Here is a 21,003-nt window from a genome sequence, read left to right on the forward strand (position 1 = left end):
TTTCATATGCAGCATTAGAAATGACTGAGGCAGTTTTTACTCAGACGGTTTTCATATTTAATGTCGCTGAAATAAACTTGCATCTGCTGATCCAGCACATGAAGGACAGATCCAAATGCCAGATAAACCGGGCGCTGTTCGTTTTATATATACCAGCATTTCTTTATTCTGAAATGACAACCATAAATTTAAAGCCCATTCACATCATGACACATTAGTAAAGTTACCCACATACAGAGTATCTCATTATTTGAAATGGGAAAAATGTTAATATTTTTGTGCTAGTTTTCCAGTAATAAAAAAGACATCTAAACTTAAGCAATTTCCTTTTAAAAGCATACGTGAAACTACGTACACCCTGCCTCATTAGACAGCTGGGGAATACATTTTCTAACCACTAACAACATTGACTGTAATTCAGGGAACAGAAAGCCCAGATTATACAGGAAGTTTGTTTTCCACATTAAACTAATGAGAATATAAGAATTAGATTCAAACCACTCAACAGTATTTCAGTTTTCTTAGTGTGTGTTTGTGTGTGTGTGTGTGTGTGTGTGTGTGTGTGTGTATGTGTGCGTAACTGGGTGCTTAAATGGATAAAACTGAAGTTCTATGTGAAGTGAAATAAAGTGCATTTTTGGTACTCCAAACAATCAAAGTATCATATTTCATAATATGTATGTCATATCTTTCCATAAAACTGTGCTCATCTGTGCAAGTTATGAAATCTTAAGCCAGAGACAACCCATTTTCATTTGATTGATATAGTTTTTTTGATCAGGCATTGAACGCTTGGTCCAAGCATCTGAGCGTAGTTTTCCACTAGAAAAAGGATTCCAAAATATTGCACTGAGAAGGTAAAAAATAAGCTAAACAGCTTCATTAGCATTAAATATTTTTGCTACTGATGCATTTCCAAAAGGTGACATAATTCTAACGAGTGTTTATTGTACAATTCGATTCAAGGGGAGGTTTGCCAATGACGCACTTACTGTCTGGCTTTACTCTTTGTGATGTCTGGGTCTTATGCCTAAATATGCAGACTCAAACGTTTTTCTGTTTGCCGCAAACGTTAGCTAACATTAGCCATGAGTTTTAAACGGTAGCACGCAAACAAAAATTGCAGCTGACGGGAAAAATGGTGAGAAAACTAAAGTTGACAATGATTTTTGGCTGTTATAATACACTGCAACCAATGTAATATTTGTTCAGGTAGCACAGGTTGCACAGGTAAGCAAACTAATCAGCTAGCTGGCATCGGCTGAAGTAACAGACCCTGATGTGGGCATCAGTTTGCTAAAGTAACACACCAAGGACCGGGGTTCGATTCCCAGTTCCTGATTCTCTCACAATGACGTCAGCAGTCATTTTTGTTTTTCAAACTGTAGCTAACAAACAATAGCTAACTTTACGATGAATAAGTTCATAAAGCTTGAATATGTTGACTAACCTTAGCCATCTTGAACACACGTCAGATAATAGATAGATAGATAGATAGATAGATAGATAGATACTTTATTCATCGCGAGGGAAATTTTAGAATCTGTGAATCTGCATCTTTACATAAGACATAAGACATCATAAAGTGGAACGGGGTTGGATTGCCAGTCCTGCCAAAGCCGAGTTCGTAATGGCTCTGGGACTTGGCAGGGCTGAACACTAACTCCAATAGGCTTCAAGTCTTTATGCTAAGCTAACATGGAAACCGAGCCAGTGAATGCAGAAAAATAAAAATGAAATCGAACAAAGTCTGGGTAAGTCGGAAAAAAGGTACACTTCCCAAAATAAAAATCAAGAGCCTGCACAAAAAGACTGCCAAAACAAAACTTCTTTCATTAACCTAACAGTAAATGTATTTCATCCAACTCAGCTGGCAGTTTTATTTCTAATTTCCATTTTTCCAAGGGCATTTGGTTAGCAGAAATCCCAATATTTAAAATAAAATAAATAAAATAAAAGAAATCCAGATAATCAGTTTCATGCCTGGGCTATTGTATTTACATGCAACAAACAGCAGTACGGAAGCATCAGGGACTTGCTTTCACGGTTATGAACTCCGCCCTGGAGCAACGTGCTTCAACCTCCATTCAACAGTAAAATCCCAGCTGGGATAATGGCTTCCAGGCCACATAGGCAACTCTGGATGGAGTTAGCCTCAAATGAAAAATAAAAACATTACAGACAGATGGCAAACGTAGTTGTGTTGGTGTTGTGGGGGGGGGGGCACACCAGAGTGGCCTTTTCCCCAGCAGGTACAATAAGCCTTCCAGGCTCTTCCATTACATTACATTATTGGCATTTGGCTCTTATCCAGAGCGACGTACAGTTGATTAGACTAAGCAGGAGACAATCCTTCCCTGGAGCAATGCAGGGTTAAGGGCCTTGCTCAAGAGCCAAAACGGCCGTGCGGATCCAATTGTGGCTACACCGGGGATCGAACCGCCGACCTTGCGTGTCCCAGTCATTTACCGTCACCACTACGCTACAGGGCCGCCCACTTCCCTCTTCTTCTCTTCCTTTAACAGACAGTGAAAGCCCGCCGAGGGAGGCATGGATCTCCCGCACCACTGGCGTCTGCTCGCCCTGCTGGCCTGCGCAAACGTCCTGTGCCAGGACTACCCCGAGGAGGTGCCGCCGCCGCCGGACTACGCGGACCCGTACGCCGCCTACCCCCCGCGGTGCGCCCCCGAGTGCTCCTGCCCGCCCTCCCACCCGTACGCCATGTACTGCAACGACCGCAAGCTGACGTCGGTGCCCGCCGTGCCCCGGCACATCCGCCACCTCTACGCGCAGGCCAACGCCATCGAGGGCCTGACGGCCGCGCCCTTCGCCAACGCCTCGGCCCTGACGGACGTCAACCTCGGCCACAACCGCCTCCGGTCGCCGCTGGTGGACCGCAAGGCCCTCGCCGGGCTCACCAGCCTCCTGCACCTCCACCTGGACCACAACGAGCTGGAGGAGGTGCCCCCGTCCCTGCCCAAAAGCCTGCAGCGCCTGTTCCTGGGCTCCAACAAGATCTCCAAGCTGTCGGCCGACGACCTGCACGGCCTGGCCGACGTGGCGGTGCTGGACCTCTGCAACAACCGGCTGACGGACGTGAAAGGGAAGGCGCTCGTGGTCATGAAGGGCCTGATGCAGGTCAGCCTGTGTGGAAACAAGCTCCGGTCCATGCCGTCGGAGCTGCCCGGGTCCCTGCTGCAGCTGTCCGTGGACCACAACGCCATCTCCTCGATCCCCGACGGATACTTCCGGAAGACGCCCAACCTCATGTCCCTGAGGGCGTCCTACAACAAGCTGACGGACGTCCCCTACGAGCTGTTCAACCTGTCCAGCCTGCTGGAGCTCAACCTGGGCCACAACCAGCTGAGCAGTACCTTCTACGTGCCCCGAGCCCTGCAGCACCTGTACCTCAACGACAACGAGTTTCACGGTGAGTCTCCCTTCTGACGGGAGGAGGCCTTACGTGCTTACATTACGCGCATTTAGCAGACGCTCTTATCCAGAGCGACAATACAGCAAAGTGCAAACCGAACACAGGGACAAGTGCGGCGAGGACCCTAGAGGACAGCACGATTTCGAGTCCTAGCGTGACCACATAGACACAATTTGAAGAATACCTCAACTTACCAACTAGCATATCATGGTTGGTAGTACAATGACGACATATAAGTGCCATTATAATTTATGGCATACACAAGGCTAATCATGGAGTGACGCTGTGCAGGCCAGAATCATGTCAACAACTACAGTAGTGCATTTGCTTCTTCCTCGTTGTTTTCCATCATTATGCTTGTTGAATCTATTCTGTTTCCTGTGTTTTACTAGATGAATATTTGTTGGCACTGACTGTAATTCCATCTGAAATTTTGATCAAGTCCCTTCTCGTTAAAATAAACTCAGTATAGCTGGCCATATTACACATTAGGAAGCAGACAAGAAAAAAAACTCACTAAAACTGATGAATTGTAATTGATTATTAATTGTGAAATCTGTTAATTGTAATTCATTATACATTTTTAAAAGACTAATAGATTAAGTGCAAGGCCGAATGTTTTCATTTGTTTAAGACTGTGAGACAACATAAAAATACTACAACCCACATTTCTTAAAAGTTCTTTCTTTTTTTACATCAATTATCATACATAATTGTTGCCCTGTGTTTTCCAGATGTGAACATCTCGCTCATGTGTCCTTCTGTGAACCGAGACAATCCCAACCTGCTGACCTACATTCGCATTGACAACAACAGGCTGAAGAGAGCACTCGACAACTACGTCTACGCCTGTTTCCCCCGAATCAACACCATTTTCTACGGAGAGCAGAAGGCCGAAAAGCGAGAGGAAGCTGAGAAGGTTGAGAAGGTTGTGAAGGTTGAGAAGGTTGTGAAGGTTGAGAAGAAACCACCCCCCACCACCAAAAAAAGGCCTCCAATAAAAAAGGACAGGCCTCGCCAAAATGGCAGATAATGAACGAGATGCAAAATGAGATGCGTAATACTAATCGATTGTCTGCATTACAGCATAAAGGTTGAGTTTACACTCATAAAATACCCCCACATGCAAAAACAAATATTATTAGGAAACATTAGGAGGGCTGTTGTGAAAGACACGAGTGCTCACACGCATGGATTTCTGAACCTCGTTAAACTAGCCATGGACTACAAACCAAGGCAACAAAAGTCACAGAAGACACATTTTAACCGGTGGATTTAAAATAGTTTTGACATCTCTAGACACCCTGAGGAAGCTCAAGTGTGCAACTTCATCTTGAGTTCAGAACCATACACCTCATATATCAATAGAAAGGTTGAGATGGTCTCTACTATTAGCTACTATTCGACATTACTGCTCCGTGAATCCGTCATACTCGATTCCCTGGAAGGCATCTCAAGTCACCTGGCATTAAGGATGCAGCTGACAATGCGGTTTGTGTAGTCTGTTTAATTTGTGCGAAAATTGGTGCTCAATAGTCAGCAATGCTGCTATAAAGTTGTCTTAGAGTCTTAGATGGGTTGCCTTAAGTCTGCCAACTCATTTTATTCTGCAATTCTGCAAAAGCGTGATTGGTAAAGATCTCGCTAGTGCAGAAATTCACAACTCGGAGCTTAAATTGGGTAAATGGTTTTCAGAAATAGCCGAAGTTCAGCCGAGGTTGATTTGTGTTAAGGGTGTTCCTGTACTGCTACCCTAACACATGCAAATCGGTGCATACTCTGCTGCCCGTCAAAACTAAAACTGTGCTTGAATTGTATTGAATAAGCTCACACGCATGCATGAAATACATATTCTGAATGAGATATGCTTAGCCTCACTTGTGAATGACGCGGTAGGCATGAATGGAATACAAGCTGATGGGGCACTATAGTTTCTCTGTATACGTCAATGCATCGCATTTACTGTCAATGTATGATCCTCGCTTTTTAATGTCGTTATTTATTGTCTGTCTGTGGTAGTCTTCAAATGTTAATCATTGTTATGCACCAGTAAAGGTTGTACCTTTGGAAACCAAAATTTTTCAAAAAATGTAGTAACAAGCTGGAAGAAAAGTTTATATCCGTGTTACATTAAATTACATTACTGGCATTTGATGTACAGTTGATTAGACTAAGCAGGAGACAATCATCCCCTGGAGCAATGCAGGGTTGGGGGCCTTGCTCAAGGGCCCAACGGCTGTGCAGATCTTATTGTGGCTACACCGGGATTAGAACCACAAACCTTGCGTGTCCCAGTCATTTACCTTAACCACTATGCTACAGGCCGCGTGTTGGTTGAATGACGTGGAGTCAAACAGCACGGTGGCTTCTTTGGCTAAGCCCCCTCGGCCTCTGATAGAATTCGGACCACACCAGTGCCGACTGTGGCCAGTATCTCCGTGGGGTAACAGAAACTGGGAGCTGGATATGAAGAGCGCAATGTTGAGTACCAATGTTAAAAAAACATTTTTTTAAATGTTGGAATCTTTCAAAAGGTCATTTTTGGCGTACACGTTACGTTACATTACATATCTTCACGCATTGACAAAACAGTTTATAATGAGGCGGGTTGTCAAAAGCCTTGGCATCCAGTTTATAATGTTTTCATCTTCTGAGCGTTCAATAAGGGTGGCATTATTTACATTGCCACAATTACATTGTAATTTTCCATGTTTTCTGCACTTGCCCTTTACAAATAAACCAATAAATAAAGAAATAATGTCTTATGTTGAGTCTTCTGATGCCGTCTTGAAAACATATGAAAGGTTTTATTATGAGCTTGTTTGATTATTAGCTAACAGGCTAATGCTAACATATTAAAAATGATAAATTAGAGCTAAAATGAGCCTGTTAAAAATATATGGAGAGTAATGCAATGTTAATTCCAATAACTATTTCAAATGACAATTTATGCAATTTCAAAGCTATGAACATTTTACAGTTCTAAAGAAGACCTATTCTGAGGTATTGCTGAAGATCAGTGGTCTCTAGGCACCCTGCCCCCCGCCTCCTGTCCCCCCGCCTCCTGCCCTTCCAGGCCATGTTCTGCCCCCCCAGGGGTAAAATATACTGTGGCCAGGTGAGCAAAAAATCTTACAACACAACATAACATCTCCCAGTGTTTCCCGAGCCTTGCCCCTAAGTTTATCCTCAGACATTACAAACTGACGCAGCTGTTTTACCTGAGATTGTATACATGTGTAATTTGAGTTGTGCTTTTGTAATGTATTGTATTTTATGTTGTAATCTCTGCTCTGCTCCTCCCTTGGCCATGGCTCCCTTGAAAAAGAGATAACCATCTCAACAGGAACTCATTCATTCATTCATTCATTATCCTAACCCGCTTATCCTGAACAGGGTCGCAAGGGGGCTGGAGCCTATCCCAGCATACATTGGGCGAAAGGCAGGAAAACACCCTGGACAGGTCGCCAGTCCATCGCAGGGCACACACACCATTCACTTACACACTCATACCCACGGGGACTGTGGGAGGAAACCGGAGTACCCGGAGGAAACCCACGCAAAAACGGGGAGAACATGCAAACTCCACACAGAGAGGCCCCGGCCGACAGGGATTCGAACCCAGGACCTCCTTGCTGTGAGGCGACAGTGCTACCCACTGCACCATCCGCGCCACCCTCAACGGGAATTCACCTGGTTAAATAAAGGATTAAACAAGGCCTAAGCTAGACCACAGGACATCAGGCCAAGGCACACTGTAAATCAGCATGATTCACACAGTAAATCAGCACAATTGACACTGTAAATCAGCACGATTCACACTGTAAATCAGCACAAAGGACTGAAGGCTCAGTGGTTTTCACAGGGGGCAGAGCTTTTTCCAGGCAGGCTACACATCCTCCATCCCGACTTAATTCCTTTAATTAATTTCAGGACATTTATGTACTATAATTCATCCGTTTAAATTTACAACCATTTTTACAACAAACCGACAGCAGATGGGATCCCCCTACTGAGTTCTGCTCACGGTTTCTTCCTGTTTTTCCTTGCCACTGTTGCCCTAGGCGTACTCTTGGGGGCCGATTTCTCTGTAGAGCTGCTTTGTGACAAAGCCCCTTTGTTAAAAACGCCACACAAATAAAAATGTATTGATTGATTGAGTGATTGATTGATTGACTTACGGTGCAGAACATTTCATGCATAAGCTGCGCATTAGGGCCACCGCAGAGGTTTTATAAAGGTGCAGAAATATTGACAATGACATGATGGGGCATTTCTCATGCATTTATAAATGTAAAGGTACAATAGGTCATTTTGGACTTCTAACAGTCAAGAGAGGAATTGCAGCAACAAACAAACATGCTCAAACCACAACACTGTTTATCCCACCCCCTTCTTTGTGAACGCGCTGACGTTGAAACGCAATTGGCTGTGGCAATTAGAACCAATTTTCAACCAATGAGCTTGAATTATTGTACAGTTATACAATGTTTTGGTACAGAGTGTCGGGCCGTCAACTGTATATTTTGAAACCCAAATTTAAGGACTTATAAACACAGGCAGAGGGTGAGTCACAATGTTTTGTTACAATGTTTTAACACAAACAACTTACCTTTTGTACCTTTAATTATTATTATTCTTTTGATTTTTATAATGGTGAAATGGTCGACGGTTTAGCCGTAGCTGGCTGCATCTGGCCCATGAGCTGCCACTCAAGAAGCCCTCGTCTGGGTTGATGCTGTCTGTGGTGTCCGTGCTCGTTGGACGAATACGACTTCCTCTGAATCCATTGTACTTCCTGTAGGACAGGGTTTTCCCCCTGTCTGATCCAGCTGGGGCTAGCCTTTTTTCCATTTTTTTTTTTTTTTCATCTTACTGTCTGTCTGGAAGACAGCCATGAATAGCACCTGGACACCATCAATCTTCACTAACGGAACTTACAATATCGAGCCCATAAAATCAAAATAATAATGTTAATATTATAAAACAATAACCAATGGGGGAAGGGGAAACGCTATACAGTAATATTAGCCTATTTTATTCAGTTGAGATCAGTTGATCAGACCGTGTCAGCAACAACAGTCAGTCAACAACTACACAGAGAGGGGTATTATGGCCTTTGCAGTCACCAGATCAGACCAGAATTGAATGTCTGTGGGAGTTTTTGGGCTGACGTGTTCGACCACACTCTCCAGAGCCATCAAAACACCGAATGCCATTCTTCCACCTTTTGGAAGAATGGCGTTCCCCCTCTCTCCAGTAGAGTTCCAGAAACTTGTAGAATCTATGCACCGAAGCTGTTCTGTCGGATTGTGGCAGCCCAGAAGACCTACTCAGGCCATTTTCTCAAACTGTCTGAACCTAGTCTGAATCAGAGTGAATTGGATACTTTTGTTTCGTTTTCTATTTGGTAGGATTAGCTTGCATACTGCCGAAATTTAAGTGGACCAGACTCTCAAGTTTTGTTAATTCACTGCCCAGGAATTTGCCTGTGGAAAATGCCTTTTGCTGGTGCACATACAAACAACAGGAATCAACCAAATACGGAAAACGGCATGAAATATTGCAGTCAAAGTTTTTCTTTGTTTGTTTCTCTATTGTGCTCTATTCCGTGCACAAATCCCTTCTCCCCCAATGTATCACTGAATAATAAAAAAAATCGCGCCGGATTCGTGGACTTCATCAAGCGTTTGTTTTACGTTACCTTCGGCCTATATATGCAGAAGACACGGGACTTCTGCAGTACCCCAGATCTGCGCTCTGCCACTCATTTTGCCACCTGCTGCCAGCCAGCCCGTGTAATGTCAAAAATCGCCCTCTGGCAACCCAAAATACAGAGCATGTTTGGATGGACCACTCCCTGAAACTGGGACGCAGTTTGGTCCAATCGCATTCTCCCTTCAATCGAACCGCACTGAAGTCGGTTTGGAAGGAAACCGAGACCGGCTCCTGTAGGCCAATCCGAGAGTGGGCCGCTTGTTGCGCTCCTGAGTGGGATTGCGCGCGTTCAAACGTACTAAGCAAAAGGACAAAACATTCATTCATTCATTCATTCATTATCTGAACCCGCTTATCCTGAACAGGGTCGCAGGGAGGCTGGAGCCTATCCCAGCATATATTGGGCGAAAGGCAGGAATACGCCCTGAACAGGTTGCCAGTCCATCGCAGGGCACACACACCATTCACTCACACACTCATACCCACGGGCAATTTAGACTCTCCAATCAGCCTAACCTGCATGTCTTTGGACTGTGGGAGGAAACCGGAGTACCCGGAGGAAACCCACACGAACACGGGGAGAACATGCAAACCTCCTTGCTGTGAGGCGGCAGTGCTACCCACTGCACCGTCTGTGCCCCCCCCATCCCACCCCACTGCACCGTAGGTGCCGCCTCAAGGACAAAACAGTATATACTAACATATAAAACCGTCCACTCCAAACACAGCAGGCGAGAAGGCAATTTAAGACCCTTGTTGGTTTTTCCTTTCGTTTGTCCCGTCTGCAGTGGCCCCAGTGTAATGGGGACTGCTGGACCTCTGCTGTTCATAAGATCATAAGGCCTTACCTGCTGCGATCTGGCCTTTCACGACTGTGATTGCATGCAATGCATTTAACAAAAGTGGGCCCGCAAAAAATGCGCATAACGCTATCGAGCTAAAAAGGGCCCTATTATTTACGGGTCAGTTTAAGAGGTACCGTTTGTATTCCGTCGATAAAAGGCCAACGTTCAGCGCCGACAGTTGAAATTCATTCCGCGAGGCTGAAAGCTGCCACTTCAGAGCTGAGGGTCGGCAGGGAACCAAACACGAGCACTGTAAATTAAATACGCTCAACAACTTTACAACCTCATTACGGTTTGAAGTATTTCTACCGCCCGGACAGAGAAGTCCTGCAAAAGGAAAACATAAAATAAAAGCTCTCAGTCGAAGCATTTACTGCAGTACTGCAGTACTGCCGTGCGTCTCAGTGCAGTACATTTTCACAAGTTTACAACTGCTAGCACACCTGTAGGGCTACTTTTTCGTCCACTTGTGTTGATTTACTAGAAAGTTTTGTTTTTGGGGAGGGGTGGGTTGGTGCACGTCCTCCTGGTTTTGAGGTCCAGCGAAAGGAGACCGCATGTATTCATGTGTTTCCCATTAAAAGCGTTTGGCTCAAATTCCCGATTACAAACCGGTTTCTGTTCATAAGGTGCCTCCGGCTCAGGCAGTGTCACGCAGACCTTCAGCTTGCAAGGCACCCGTCGGTTCCTCACCATCCCTACAAACAGGCTCACTCACCCATCCCCACAAGCAGGCTCACTCACTCATCCCCACAAGCAGGCTCACTCACTCATCCCCACAAGCAGGCTCACTCACTCATCCCCACAAGCAGGCTCACTCACTCATCCCCACAAACAGGCTCACTCACTCATCCCCACCAGCAGGCGCACTCACTCATCCCCACAAGCAGGCTCACACACTCACCCCTACAAACAGGCTCACTCACCCATCCTCACAAGCAGGCTCACTCACTCATCCCTACAAACAGGTTCACTCACTCATCCCTACAAACAGGCTCACTCACTCATCCCCACAAACAGGCTCAGACTCATCCCTACAAACAGGCTCACTCACTCATCCTCACAAACAGGCTCAGACTCATCCCCACAAGCAGGCTCACTCACTCATCCCCACAAACAGGCTCACTCACTCATCCCTACAAACAGGCTCACACACTCATCCCTACAAACAGGCTCACACACTCATCCCTACAAACAGGCTCACTCACTCATCCCCACAAACAGGCTCAGACTCATCCCTACAAACAGGCTCACACACTCATCCCTACAAACAGGCTCACTCACTCATCCCCACAAACAGGCTCAGACTCATCCCTACAAACAGGCTCACTCACCCATCCCCACAAACAGGCTCACTCACTCATCTCTACAAACAGGCTCACTCACTCATCCCTACAAACAGGCTCACTCATTCATCCCGACAAACAGGCTCACTCACTCATCCCGACAAACAGGCTCACTCACTCATCCCTACAGACAGGCTCACTCACTCATCCCTACAAACAGGCTCACTCACTCATCTCTTCCAAACAGGCTCACTAACTCATCTCTACAAACAGGCTCACTCACTCATCCCTACAAACAGGCTCACTCACTTATCTCTACAAACAGAACAGGAGCTGAAATGAATGCACACGAACATCTAAACCATGTACAATGACCAAGTTAGCACCATACTCATATCTACTCCTGACATGGGCCATTTCAGCTCTCACAAGAACACCCTGGGCAACACTTTACTGCCACGTAGACCAGAGGTGAGAACGAATTTACCCAAATTTGGCGGGGCGTGGCCAGTGCTGGCTACATGTCTGGAACAGAGTATCAGACGCAATCCACCGTGATGAGGAACCACTGACCCAAAACAGTCACGGCTCCAGTGCAGATGGGCCGGGCCAACAGAAATGTGCAACCACTTAAGATGACACTTTTACCACTCTCTGGGGTAACTGCATCCAGGGGAACAGTAGCATTATACTAGGCCCTGAACCTGTAAACATCTGTCCACAAACTGAGCCGAAGGCACAGTCCCAGAGCCTCTCTAGACTCGGAAATTGATCGGGACAGGACCTGAGATATACACTCACCGAGCACTTTATTAGGTATTTATTAGACTTATTTTTTAGACTTCTACTGCTGTAGCCTATGCACTTAGAGGTATGATGCGTTCTGTGTTCAGAGATACGCTTCTGCATACCACTGCTGTGATGTGTGGTTATTTGCATTACTGTCACCTTCCTGTCAGCTTTGACCAGTCTGGCCATTCTCCTCTGACATCTCTCATTAACAAGGCATTTCTGTCTGCAGAACTGCTGCTCACTGTTTTTTTTTTTTTTTGCAAACTCTGGAGACTAGTGTGCATGAAAATCCCAGGAGATCAGCAGTTTCTGAGATACTCAAACCACCAACAATCTGCCACCAACAATCATTTAATGGTCAAAGTCATTGAGATCACATTTTTTCCCCCATTCTGATGGTTGATGTGAACATTAACTGAAGCTCCTCACCCATATCTACATGATTGTATGCTATTGCACTGTTGCCACACAATTGCCTGAATACATAATCGCATGAATAAGTAGGTGTGATAAAGTAAAATCTTTCTAAGAGAGTGCTCAGTGAGTGTATGGCTCCTTGCTTTAAAATGTAAATGGATTCACAGTATATGGAACCATTCTTCAGCCACTTGTTCTTGGGGCCAACAGCCTTTCCTAAAATGGTGGACACAGGCCACACGTTTTTACACACCTTGCATATAAAACAATTACGGCTGTATGTACACAAAATGGATGCCTCCTCTGCACATGCATCAATGTCACTTATTATTATTAGTCACTGTGCAGTGAAATGCCCAACGCTAATTCTAAGTCTAAGTCTGAGCACATGTAATACGTAAGTCCAGTTGGGATCGTATGTATTGTGCACAAATTGATTTAACACCGCACATATTTCCGTGCAGTCAGAGGTACGCTCCGGTTTCCTCCCACAGTCCACAGACATGCAGTAGGCCAACTGGAGAGTCTAAATTGTCCTCGTCCTGTGAATAATGCGTGGGCCCAGTGATGGATTGGTGAGCTGTCCAGGGTGTTTCCCTGCCTTTCACCCAATGTCTGCTGGGACAGGCTTCGCCCCCCCCCCGTGACCCTGGCCAGGAGTAAGCGCTTTACAAAATGGAGGAATGGATGGGCGGATGGATAATTAGTGGTGTGCAGACACTGTACAGATGCAAACTAGCAAATTGTCATACTTTCCGACGCATTACAATAATATTTTCTCCCGCAATGGCAAAAGGGCCAAGATAACTTCGCGGGACACATTTAGACCCCAGGCAAACTGCATGGGAGCCAACACTAATGAACTAGGATGTAACAGGAAACAGAAGTCGTGCATTTCCCTAATTATCCACACTACAACGAGGCTCTTTATTACATGGGGGGAAAACAGACCTTACATAAAAAACAGTATAGACATTCACTTAAATATAACAGTAATAACTGAAGAACCATAAAATCTTAATCTGTTGTTACACAAAAAGGATATTGTGAGCTGTAATGCATCTGGACTTGAACAACATTTTTTTCTTAAATAGGACAAAAAAAGTTTATATTTAAAAAAAAAAAGTTTAATTACTATTCTAATGTGATTCTGTGATGCTTTTGGCAAATAAAATGGTTCAGGGTCAATTTTACAACACTTACTTTCTACTTTCAACATTTCTTTTTATTACCGGTTTTATTTTTACGACTGTCTGTAGAAGCCCAACCAGACCCAGACCCAGACCCAAACCCAAACAACACGAGCCAGTTGCACAATAACTGAGTAAATGAGGTCTGCCCGTGGGCCCCAGCCGGGACTGGCACAGCGAGAGAGAGAGCCCACTGAGTGCGTTTTCCCCTGGTAGCGTAGTCAGTGGAGCAGCAGCGAGGAGACCTCCCCCCTCGCCGGCCAGCGCAGGGTTAACGTCTGCTCCGTAAAAACTCCCGCCGAAGAATCCCCCTGCAGCCACGGGGGCGAGGGCTTTAAATACCGATTTTGACAGGGTGGCGTTTCTACTCTCAACGCGCAGCGAAATCGGCCAATCGCACCCCCCGAAAAAACCAGAGATCTCCCACTCCTCCGTACAGGCAGTTTGCGAGCGCGTTTCCTGGCGCACGCAGAGAAGATGACCGCTCACAGAGCCCTGCTCTTCTGCTTGATGTGCGCGTCGTGCGTACCGTCCTCCGCGGCCAGTCATTCCAGCCGCGACTCGCAGCACAGACCGGAGACCGACCGGGAGCACTCACTCAGGGATGAAGTCCGCACGGAGGCTAAGAAAACAAAGGTACGTTTTCATGTTCTTTTTTTTTCCCGGCTGCATGGATTCTTCATTCATCAGCATTGTTTTTTTTTTAAGCAATACATTAAGCAATGTTTAGATTTTTGTAACTCTGTTGCCCTTGCGACATTTATTTTTGCCAAATGTCATTTATCATTATTATAATTAACATCGTCATTATTTGTACGTTTATAATACCGGTTTATTTCTTTCTTTATAATTGTATACATGCACGGCATGGTCAATATACTGGACATCGTCTGAAACTAGGTCTTGTGAGGAAGTAATGATCATTTAAAACACATTTCCACTTGCAGGTGGGGGAAGAGCTGTATATGAGAATAATTCAGTCTTTCATGTGCAGTCCACCATTTGTAAAAGCTATTCAGCTTCGAGGTTTATATTGTACTATACATGCTACTAGTTCCATTGTATTAAAGTGGCTAATTTACATGTATATCCTGATAGATTTACACATACAGCGGGCTCAAGAATTATTGGCACCCTCGATAAATATACACAAAAATACCGTAAATTAAAAAAAAAAAAAGTTATCAACAAAAGGTTTGCTTTCCAATGTGTGCAAATTCGTGCATGCTTCATCAACAATTCAAAGGAATCACCATCTTCTGTGCACTTGCGAAATCATTCCATATGTTTTTGAATGTTTTTATTATTGCCCTTACAGTGCTAAGTGGTATGTTTAAAATGTTTATGTATTTTTCTTTTTTGTACCTATTACCAGACTTCAGTCAATTACACCTGTCTCTTCTGAATTGACAGCTCTTTGGCTTTTCCCATGCTGATGGATGACAAAGGGATTTTGCATCATTTTTATACTCTACAGAAACGGAAGTGATGGAATGACACAATACGGTTCCTTTAGACTGAGATTAACTAAATTAAATAAACTTTTATTGACAATACAAACAAATCAAAGTGAAAGAGATTCTTTAATTTGATTACTGAAAAATATGCTTGAACATAACATATAGATTAGTATTTGTGTTGTTTATTACATGCAGTCATTTTTCTTCATTTGTCTTCAGGGTGGCAATAATTCTGGACTCCACTGTATATGTATGAAATATAACTCTGGTAGGTGCTGGCCACCTACTGTTAAAAGTAAAATGGTTCTAGGGTAGAGTAGTTTACCATGACAAGTAGCTTTTATATTGCAGCAGTAAATCACAATCCAGTAAAAGACTTTTGCTTGATGATCTGCTGCCTGACTGAGATAAAGTACACCCCACTTTTAGGAGACCGTCTGGAATAGATTGGCTTCACAAATTAAAACCAAATCAATCCAATGAATAAAGAGAGAAAAAAAAAAAATTCTGTTTAAACGTCCTAAACCCCTTTTCTGTCCATATGTCTCTCTGTGAAGCAAGAGATGAGAATGTAATATTCTGCACTACATTATAAATATGTGGAACTGGGGGGGAAATTAAAGTGCTGAATATATTTTGCAAAATTTTTTTTTTTTTTTAATAATTGGAATATCGGAAAGTGGCATAATTTGTCTATTTGCCCACATTTTGTGGACTGTAATGTCTTGAAACCACGTTTTACCTCCAAATGCTGCAGCATATTCCATTTCTGCAAGAAGCATCAAATGGTATTAGTTAACACAGTACCACGAGACACTGGGGAGGAAGGCTCCACTGACTAACACAACAGATCTCTGCTCACCTCGGGGGAGGGGTTAGCCGAAAAGGTCAAAGAGAGAATGAGGTCATAATTCAATAAAGCCCCCTTGAACTGCTGAAGTGGGATTTTTATTTATACGCTTCACTTCCAAAGCTTTCATCCTGAGGGGATCCAGCCGCGTGCCACCTGGAGCCCGCATTCCAGTCACCGTCCGGTCCAAACCCACCGACGGTAAATCTGCCGCAGAAGAAGCCACCCGAAAAATGTTCTAGCAAATTCTAGGCAGCGGCAGCACGGAGGTGCCGTCCCAGACCGTCTCAGCTCCATCCACTCCGAATGGCACCGGTTGTGTTAGCATGCTAGTTGTGTTAGCATGCTGGATACAGGCGGTAAGAGCAGGTGTCTGACAATCGGAGGGTTGCCGGTTCGATTCCGGCCCTGGGTGTGTCAAAGCGTCGCTGAGCAAGACGCCCAGCCCCCGAATGTTTCGAGACGAGCTTGCTCGACGCCTTGCGTGGCAGCCAATCGCCGTCGGCGTGCGAGTGTGTGTATGCATGGGTGAATGGAGAAGCATCAGTGGTACGAGCGCTTCGGATTAACGGCGCTATATAAATGCCAACCATTCACCATTTTACGCGTGTGTAATGGCTAATGGTGTGTTCCCATCTACAGAGAGAGGTAGTCCTTGCCGCGGGGTCGATGGCGGCCGACAGCCCGGGCGAGGAGGACAGCAGCCCGGAAATCGGTGAGAGAGCCTCTCCCTCGTCTCCTCGAGGCCCGGAGCGGCTGATTTACGAGCTCAAACGAGAAGGCCTACTCCCTTCTTCTTAACCGCCACATGTTGCTCCTCCAACATATCGAACGCGGAGCTCTGAGTCGGTTCCGATAATGTTGGCCTGGGTCCAAACTAAGATTTACAAATCCACTTGTCTATACAGTACACATGTTTTCAGCTGGCCTGGGTCCAAACTAAGATTTACAAATCCACTTGTCTATACAGTACACGTGTTTTCAGCGGCAAAGAATTACTGGCAACATATTTTAACCAATCGTAAATACTCCACGAAGACATTAAAAAGTCACAATATTAATTTATGCGCTGAAGGCCGTATTAAACAGTGATGCAATCTGCAATGTGTCTCCCAGTTGTAAATGGCTGAATTTCAAGAGGGCAGATTGATACCCCTGACACAATCAACAAAGTACTTTTTCGTTTTCCATTTAGTTGATGCTGTTGTACCCGAACAAACACACCAACAGTTTGATTGCAACTCCAGGAACCAAGATCTTCCGATATAAACTGACAACTTTACACTCGGGAGTTAAACAGGTTGATGAATATGAGATTTTTGACTGTTTTTTTCCCCCAGAGCTGCCCACGTGTCTGCTGTGTGTGTGTCTGACGGGCTCGGTATACTGTGAGGAGGTGGTCCCGGACATGACCTCAGTGCCCCCCCTGCCCAAAGAGACGGCCTACCTGTACGCTCGCTACAACAAGATCAAGAAGATCAAGGCAAAAGACTTTGCAGACATCGGTCAGTGTCAGCGCACTTTTGTTGGTTTGTTGTCCGTTCGTTGCCAATTCTGAGATGGTACAAATTGGCACGATACCATTCTAACTTACGAAGTGCCTCTCGTAACTGAGTTTGTTTTGAGAAATTTGAATGGCATTTTGCTCTTTGCATTTTGCATCAATAAAGTTATCCACTCAGATGAAATGTATGACAAGAAAGCGATGGTATTTTCGCATTCAGATTTATCTAGAGACAAGTGACAATATTACAGAGCATCCAAATGAACTGAATTAAAACCAGCCCAACAGATCGCTGCAGACTGCAAAAGTACACATTTACATAAGAACTCCAATTTTAAGCAGCCAAGAGTAGCCCGTTAGCTACCTTTAAACCAACCTAAGCTATTCAATCATTACACATTTTTAGCTCACAATGTCATATGGAAACTAGCTTAGGAATCATGCAATACCACTTTTCAGGAAAATAATGTTTTTTTGTCCAAACTCTCCCAGAGGTCACTCTGCAAGGCCAAGCGGTTTCCCAGACACAAAGCAGACAGGAATTCCATCACTGCAGCTTGCTGACCCATAGTGTTCATCATGCCTGAGGCGAATAGGTCTCGGTGTCCAAAAAAAAAGCTCATATAATCTAATTGCATGCATATGATATCCCCACGTTTCATTTCAGTCACGTTGAAAAGGATCGACCTGACAGGCAACTTCATCTCGGAGATTGAAGACGGTGCCTTCGCAAAACTAAAGCTGCTGGAAGAACTCTCGCTTGCCGAGAACAATCTTGTGAAACTCCCGATGCTGCCAGCCAAACTGACATCCTTCAACGCTAATCACAACCGGCTCAGGACCGCAGGAGTGAAGGCTAACATTTTCCAGGTACCGCGTCGGAACGCAAGCACGCAGAAACCATTAGCACGGTTGGAATATTTTACATGGATGTCCCAAATCATAGCAGTGGAAGCAAATTAGTGTCAGGCTGACTGTCTGTATTTGCATTATCATATCGGCATGTTGAATTACATCTGACAAAGGGGCGACATTGGCTCAGGCAGTAAGAGCAGTCGTCTGGCAGTCGGAGGGTTGCCGGTTCGATCACGCACCGGGTGTGTTGAAGTGTCACCTGAGCAAGACACCTAGCCCCCAAACGCTCCCGACGAGCTGGTTGGTGCCTCGCATGGCAGCCAATCGCTGTTGGTATGTGAGTGGCATGTATGAACAGGTGAATGAGAAGCATCAATTGTACAGCGCTTTGGGCGGAAAAAGGCGCTATATAGATGCCGACCATTTACCGTTACAAAGGAAATGCATCCTTTTCTGCAGAAACTCACAAAACTGGCATACCTCTTCCTGGCCGACAATGAACTGGAGGCAGTCCCACATCTCCCAGAGACTGTGCGCACTGTCCATCTACAGGTACGTGCTCATAGCCTTAACCATTACATTACATTACATTACATTACATTACATTCACTGTGCGGCCTGTAGCGTAGTGGTAAATGACTGGGACACGCAAGGTCAGTGGTTCTAATCCCGGTGTAGCCACAATAAGATCTGCACAGCCGTTGGATAAGAGCGTCTGCCAAATGCCATTACATTACATTACATTACATTATTGCCATTTGGCAGACGCTCTTATCCAGAGCGACGTACAGTTGATTAGACTAAGCAGGAGACAATCCTCCCCTGGAGCAATGCAGGGTTAAGGGCCTTGCTCAAGGGCCAAACGGCTGTGCGGATCTTATTGTGGCTATACCGAGGATCGAACCACCGACCTTGAGTGTCCCAGTCCTTAACCACTACGCTACAGGCCGCCCTACAACCCACGTGAATATTCTACAATTCAAACTGTCACCTCAGTAAATGTAGCTAAAATGTGTTCATTTGAAATGCACCGTCCTCTCCCCCCTTTCCATCACTGTCACCTGCAGAACAACAACATCACCACAGTCAGCGACGAAACCTTCTGCAAGGGCAACAACACCCACTACATCCGGCCCAACATTAATGAGATCCGAATGGACGGGAACCCGGTCGTCCTGAGCAAGTATCCCAACAGCTTCACTTGCCTGTCCTCGCTGCCCATTGGCCGATACTCCTGAAACAACTCAGTAGAGGAAACAAAGGAAATCGCAAGCTAATTCTCCACAAGTTTTAATGGCCACAAAACTGCAATTTTCAAATGAAATTTTGTTTTCTTTTCTTAATAGTTTTCACTATTAACCAAGCCTCTGAATTATCTGGTTGGGTTGGGTATTGTGACATTTTGCAATAATATTTCATGTCACGTGTCTGAATGAATAGCAGTTTTTGTCCATGTAATTTAAATGTAAACGACTGGCCATGAACTCAGACAACAGATCTAAAACACGAGGGCATATAACCTCATCCTCTTTCTACTTCATGAATTAAATCTCGGGTGTTGAGCTGGCCTCCCAGCTTTCCCCAGAACTCTGTGAATTGCCTTCATTTAAACTGTTTGCAATCGTATAAAACATAAAAAGTACCTGACATGGGTAGGAGGGGATGAAAACAAACTCGTTATCTAGCAGTCCAAGTCTTTTGAGGTTTTACTTGAAACAGAATAGTGTAATGAATGGAAATTAGCCATTGTAGGCTTCCATTCAGTAAAAGGTCCCGCTTCAAAAAAGGTTAGGCATTGCTTGCCGTGATTATACTTAACCTGCGATGACATAAAATGCAATAGTTTAGGGATCGCTTCTACCTACGTGAACCCACAGACCAATCCGTGTATGGCTGTACAGCACAGCTTGTAATATGTTGGCAAATGTTCTACTTTATTTTAATAAAAAACTGTTTTATTACAAAGATTTTCGGTTCTTTTTACTATTCTCATAATGAAAAACCTTTTTTATACTTTAGCATGCAGCTGATCACCGTATCTTATGAGTGTGGTGAAAGAGAGCAACCTAAAGCAAGGGACACAGACAAGCCCTGTTCTACGTGCGCATCATCTGTTTGCATTTAAAAAGGAGGCCTTTACAGTCATAGATGCCCCATCCGGAGCGACTGGTGCACGTTGCCATGACATGCTGGCAACCATATTATTCCCATATTCCAGTAAATACTAAAATTGTTTCCAAAATAAACATGTGCCTTCAGTTTGCCGTTGCTGTCACTGCTCAAACACATCCTCAAGATGACAGGAAGGCATTTTTCCAATAACCGTAAAGGTTCAAATGAGTCAGACTATAAAATAATAAATTTATAAAATAAAGTGTCATAAACCTTTGAAATAATGGTAATGTTGAGAAATGAGTTCAGAATTTCAGCTTTTATTTCCTGGTATTTACACCTAGATGTGTTAAGACTACTTCGAACAAAGCATCTTTGGTATCCAACCACCCAATTTTTAGGTGAGCAAAAGTATTGGAACAGGGTATTTAAGTACATGAAAGTAAATAACACTTCATATTTGGGAGCGTATCCCTTGCTTGCAATGACTGCATCAAGCCTGCAACGAATGCATTGACCAAACTGTTGCATTCTTTTGTGA

At 44.5% G+C, this 21,003-nt stretch overlaps 3 protein-coding genes across 3 annotated transcripts in view; 2 read left to right on the top strand and 1 right to left on the bottom strand.

Moving 5' to 3' along the window:
- cenpp (centromere protein P) overlaps positions 1-21,003 on the bottom strand; it is a 105,828-nt gene that overhangs the window by 73,295 nt on the left and 11,530 nt on the right. The gene's annotated exons all lie outside the window — the stretch shown is intronic.
- On the top strand, positions 2,551-6,165 carry omd (osteomodulin). The gene is made up of 2 exons (XM_061219906.1): positions 2,551-3,430; positions 4,168-6,165. The coding sequence occupies exons 1-2, from the start codon at positions 2,551-2,553 to the stop codon at positions 4,464-4,466; spliced, it is 1,179 nt and encodes a 392-aa protein (XP_061075890.1). The 3' UTR covers positions 4,467-6,165.
- ogna (osteoglycin, paralog a) lies at positions 13,899-20,258 on the top strand. Its single transcript, XM_061220645.1, has 6 exons — positions 13,899-14,317; positions 16,634-16,706; positions 17,332-17,496; positions 18,163-18,365; positions 18,810-18,902; positions 19,418-20,258. Exons 1-6 carry the CDS (start codon positions 14,159-14,161, stop codon positions 19,586-19,588), a joined length of 864 nt encoding a protein of 287 aa, XP_061076629.1. The 5' UTR covers positions 13,899-14,158; the 3' UTR covers positions 19,589-20,258.

This window comes from Conger conger, chromosome 14, assembly GCF_963514075.1.
Source record: "Conger conger chromosome 14, fConCon1.1, whole genome shotgun sequence".
In the NCBI taxonomy this organism is placed as follows: domain Eukaryota; kingdom Metazoa; phylum Chordata; class Actinopteri; order Anguilliformes; family Congridae; genus Conger; species Conger conger.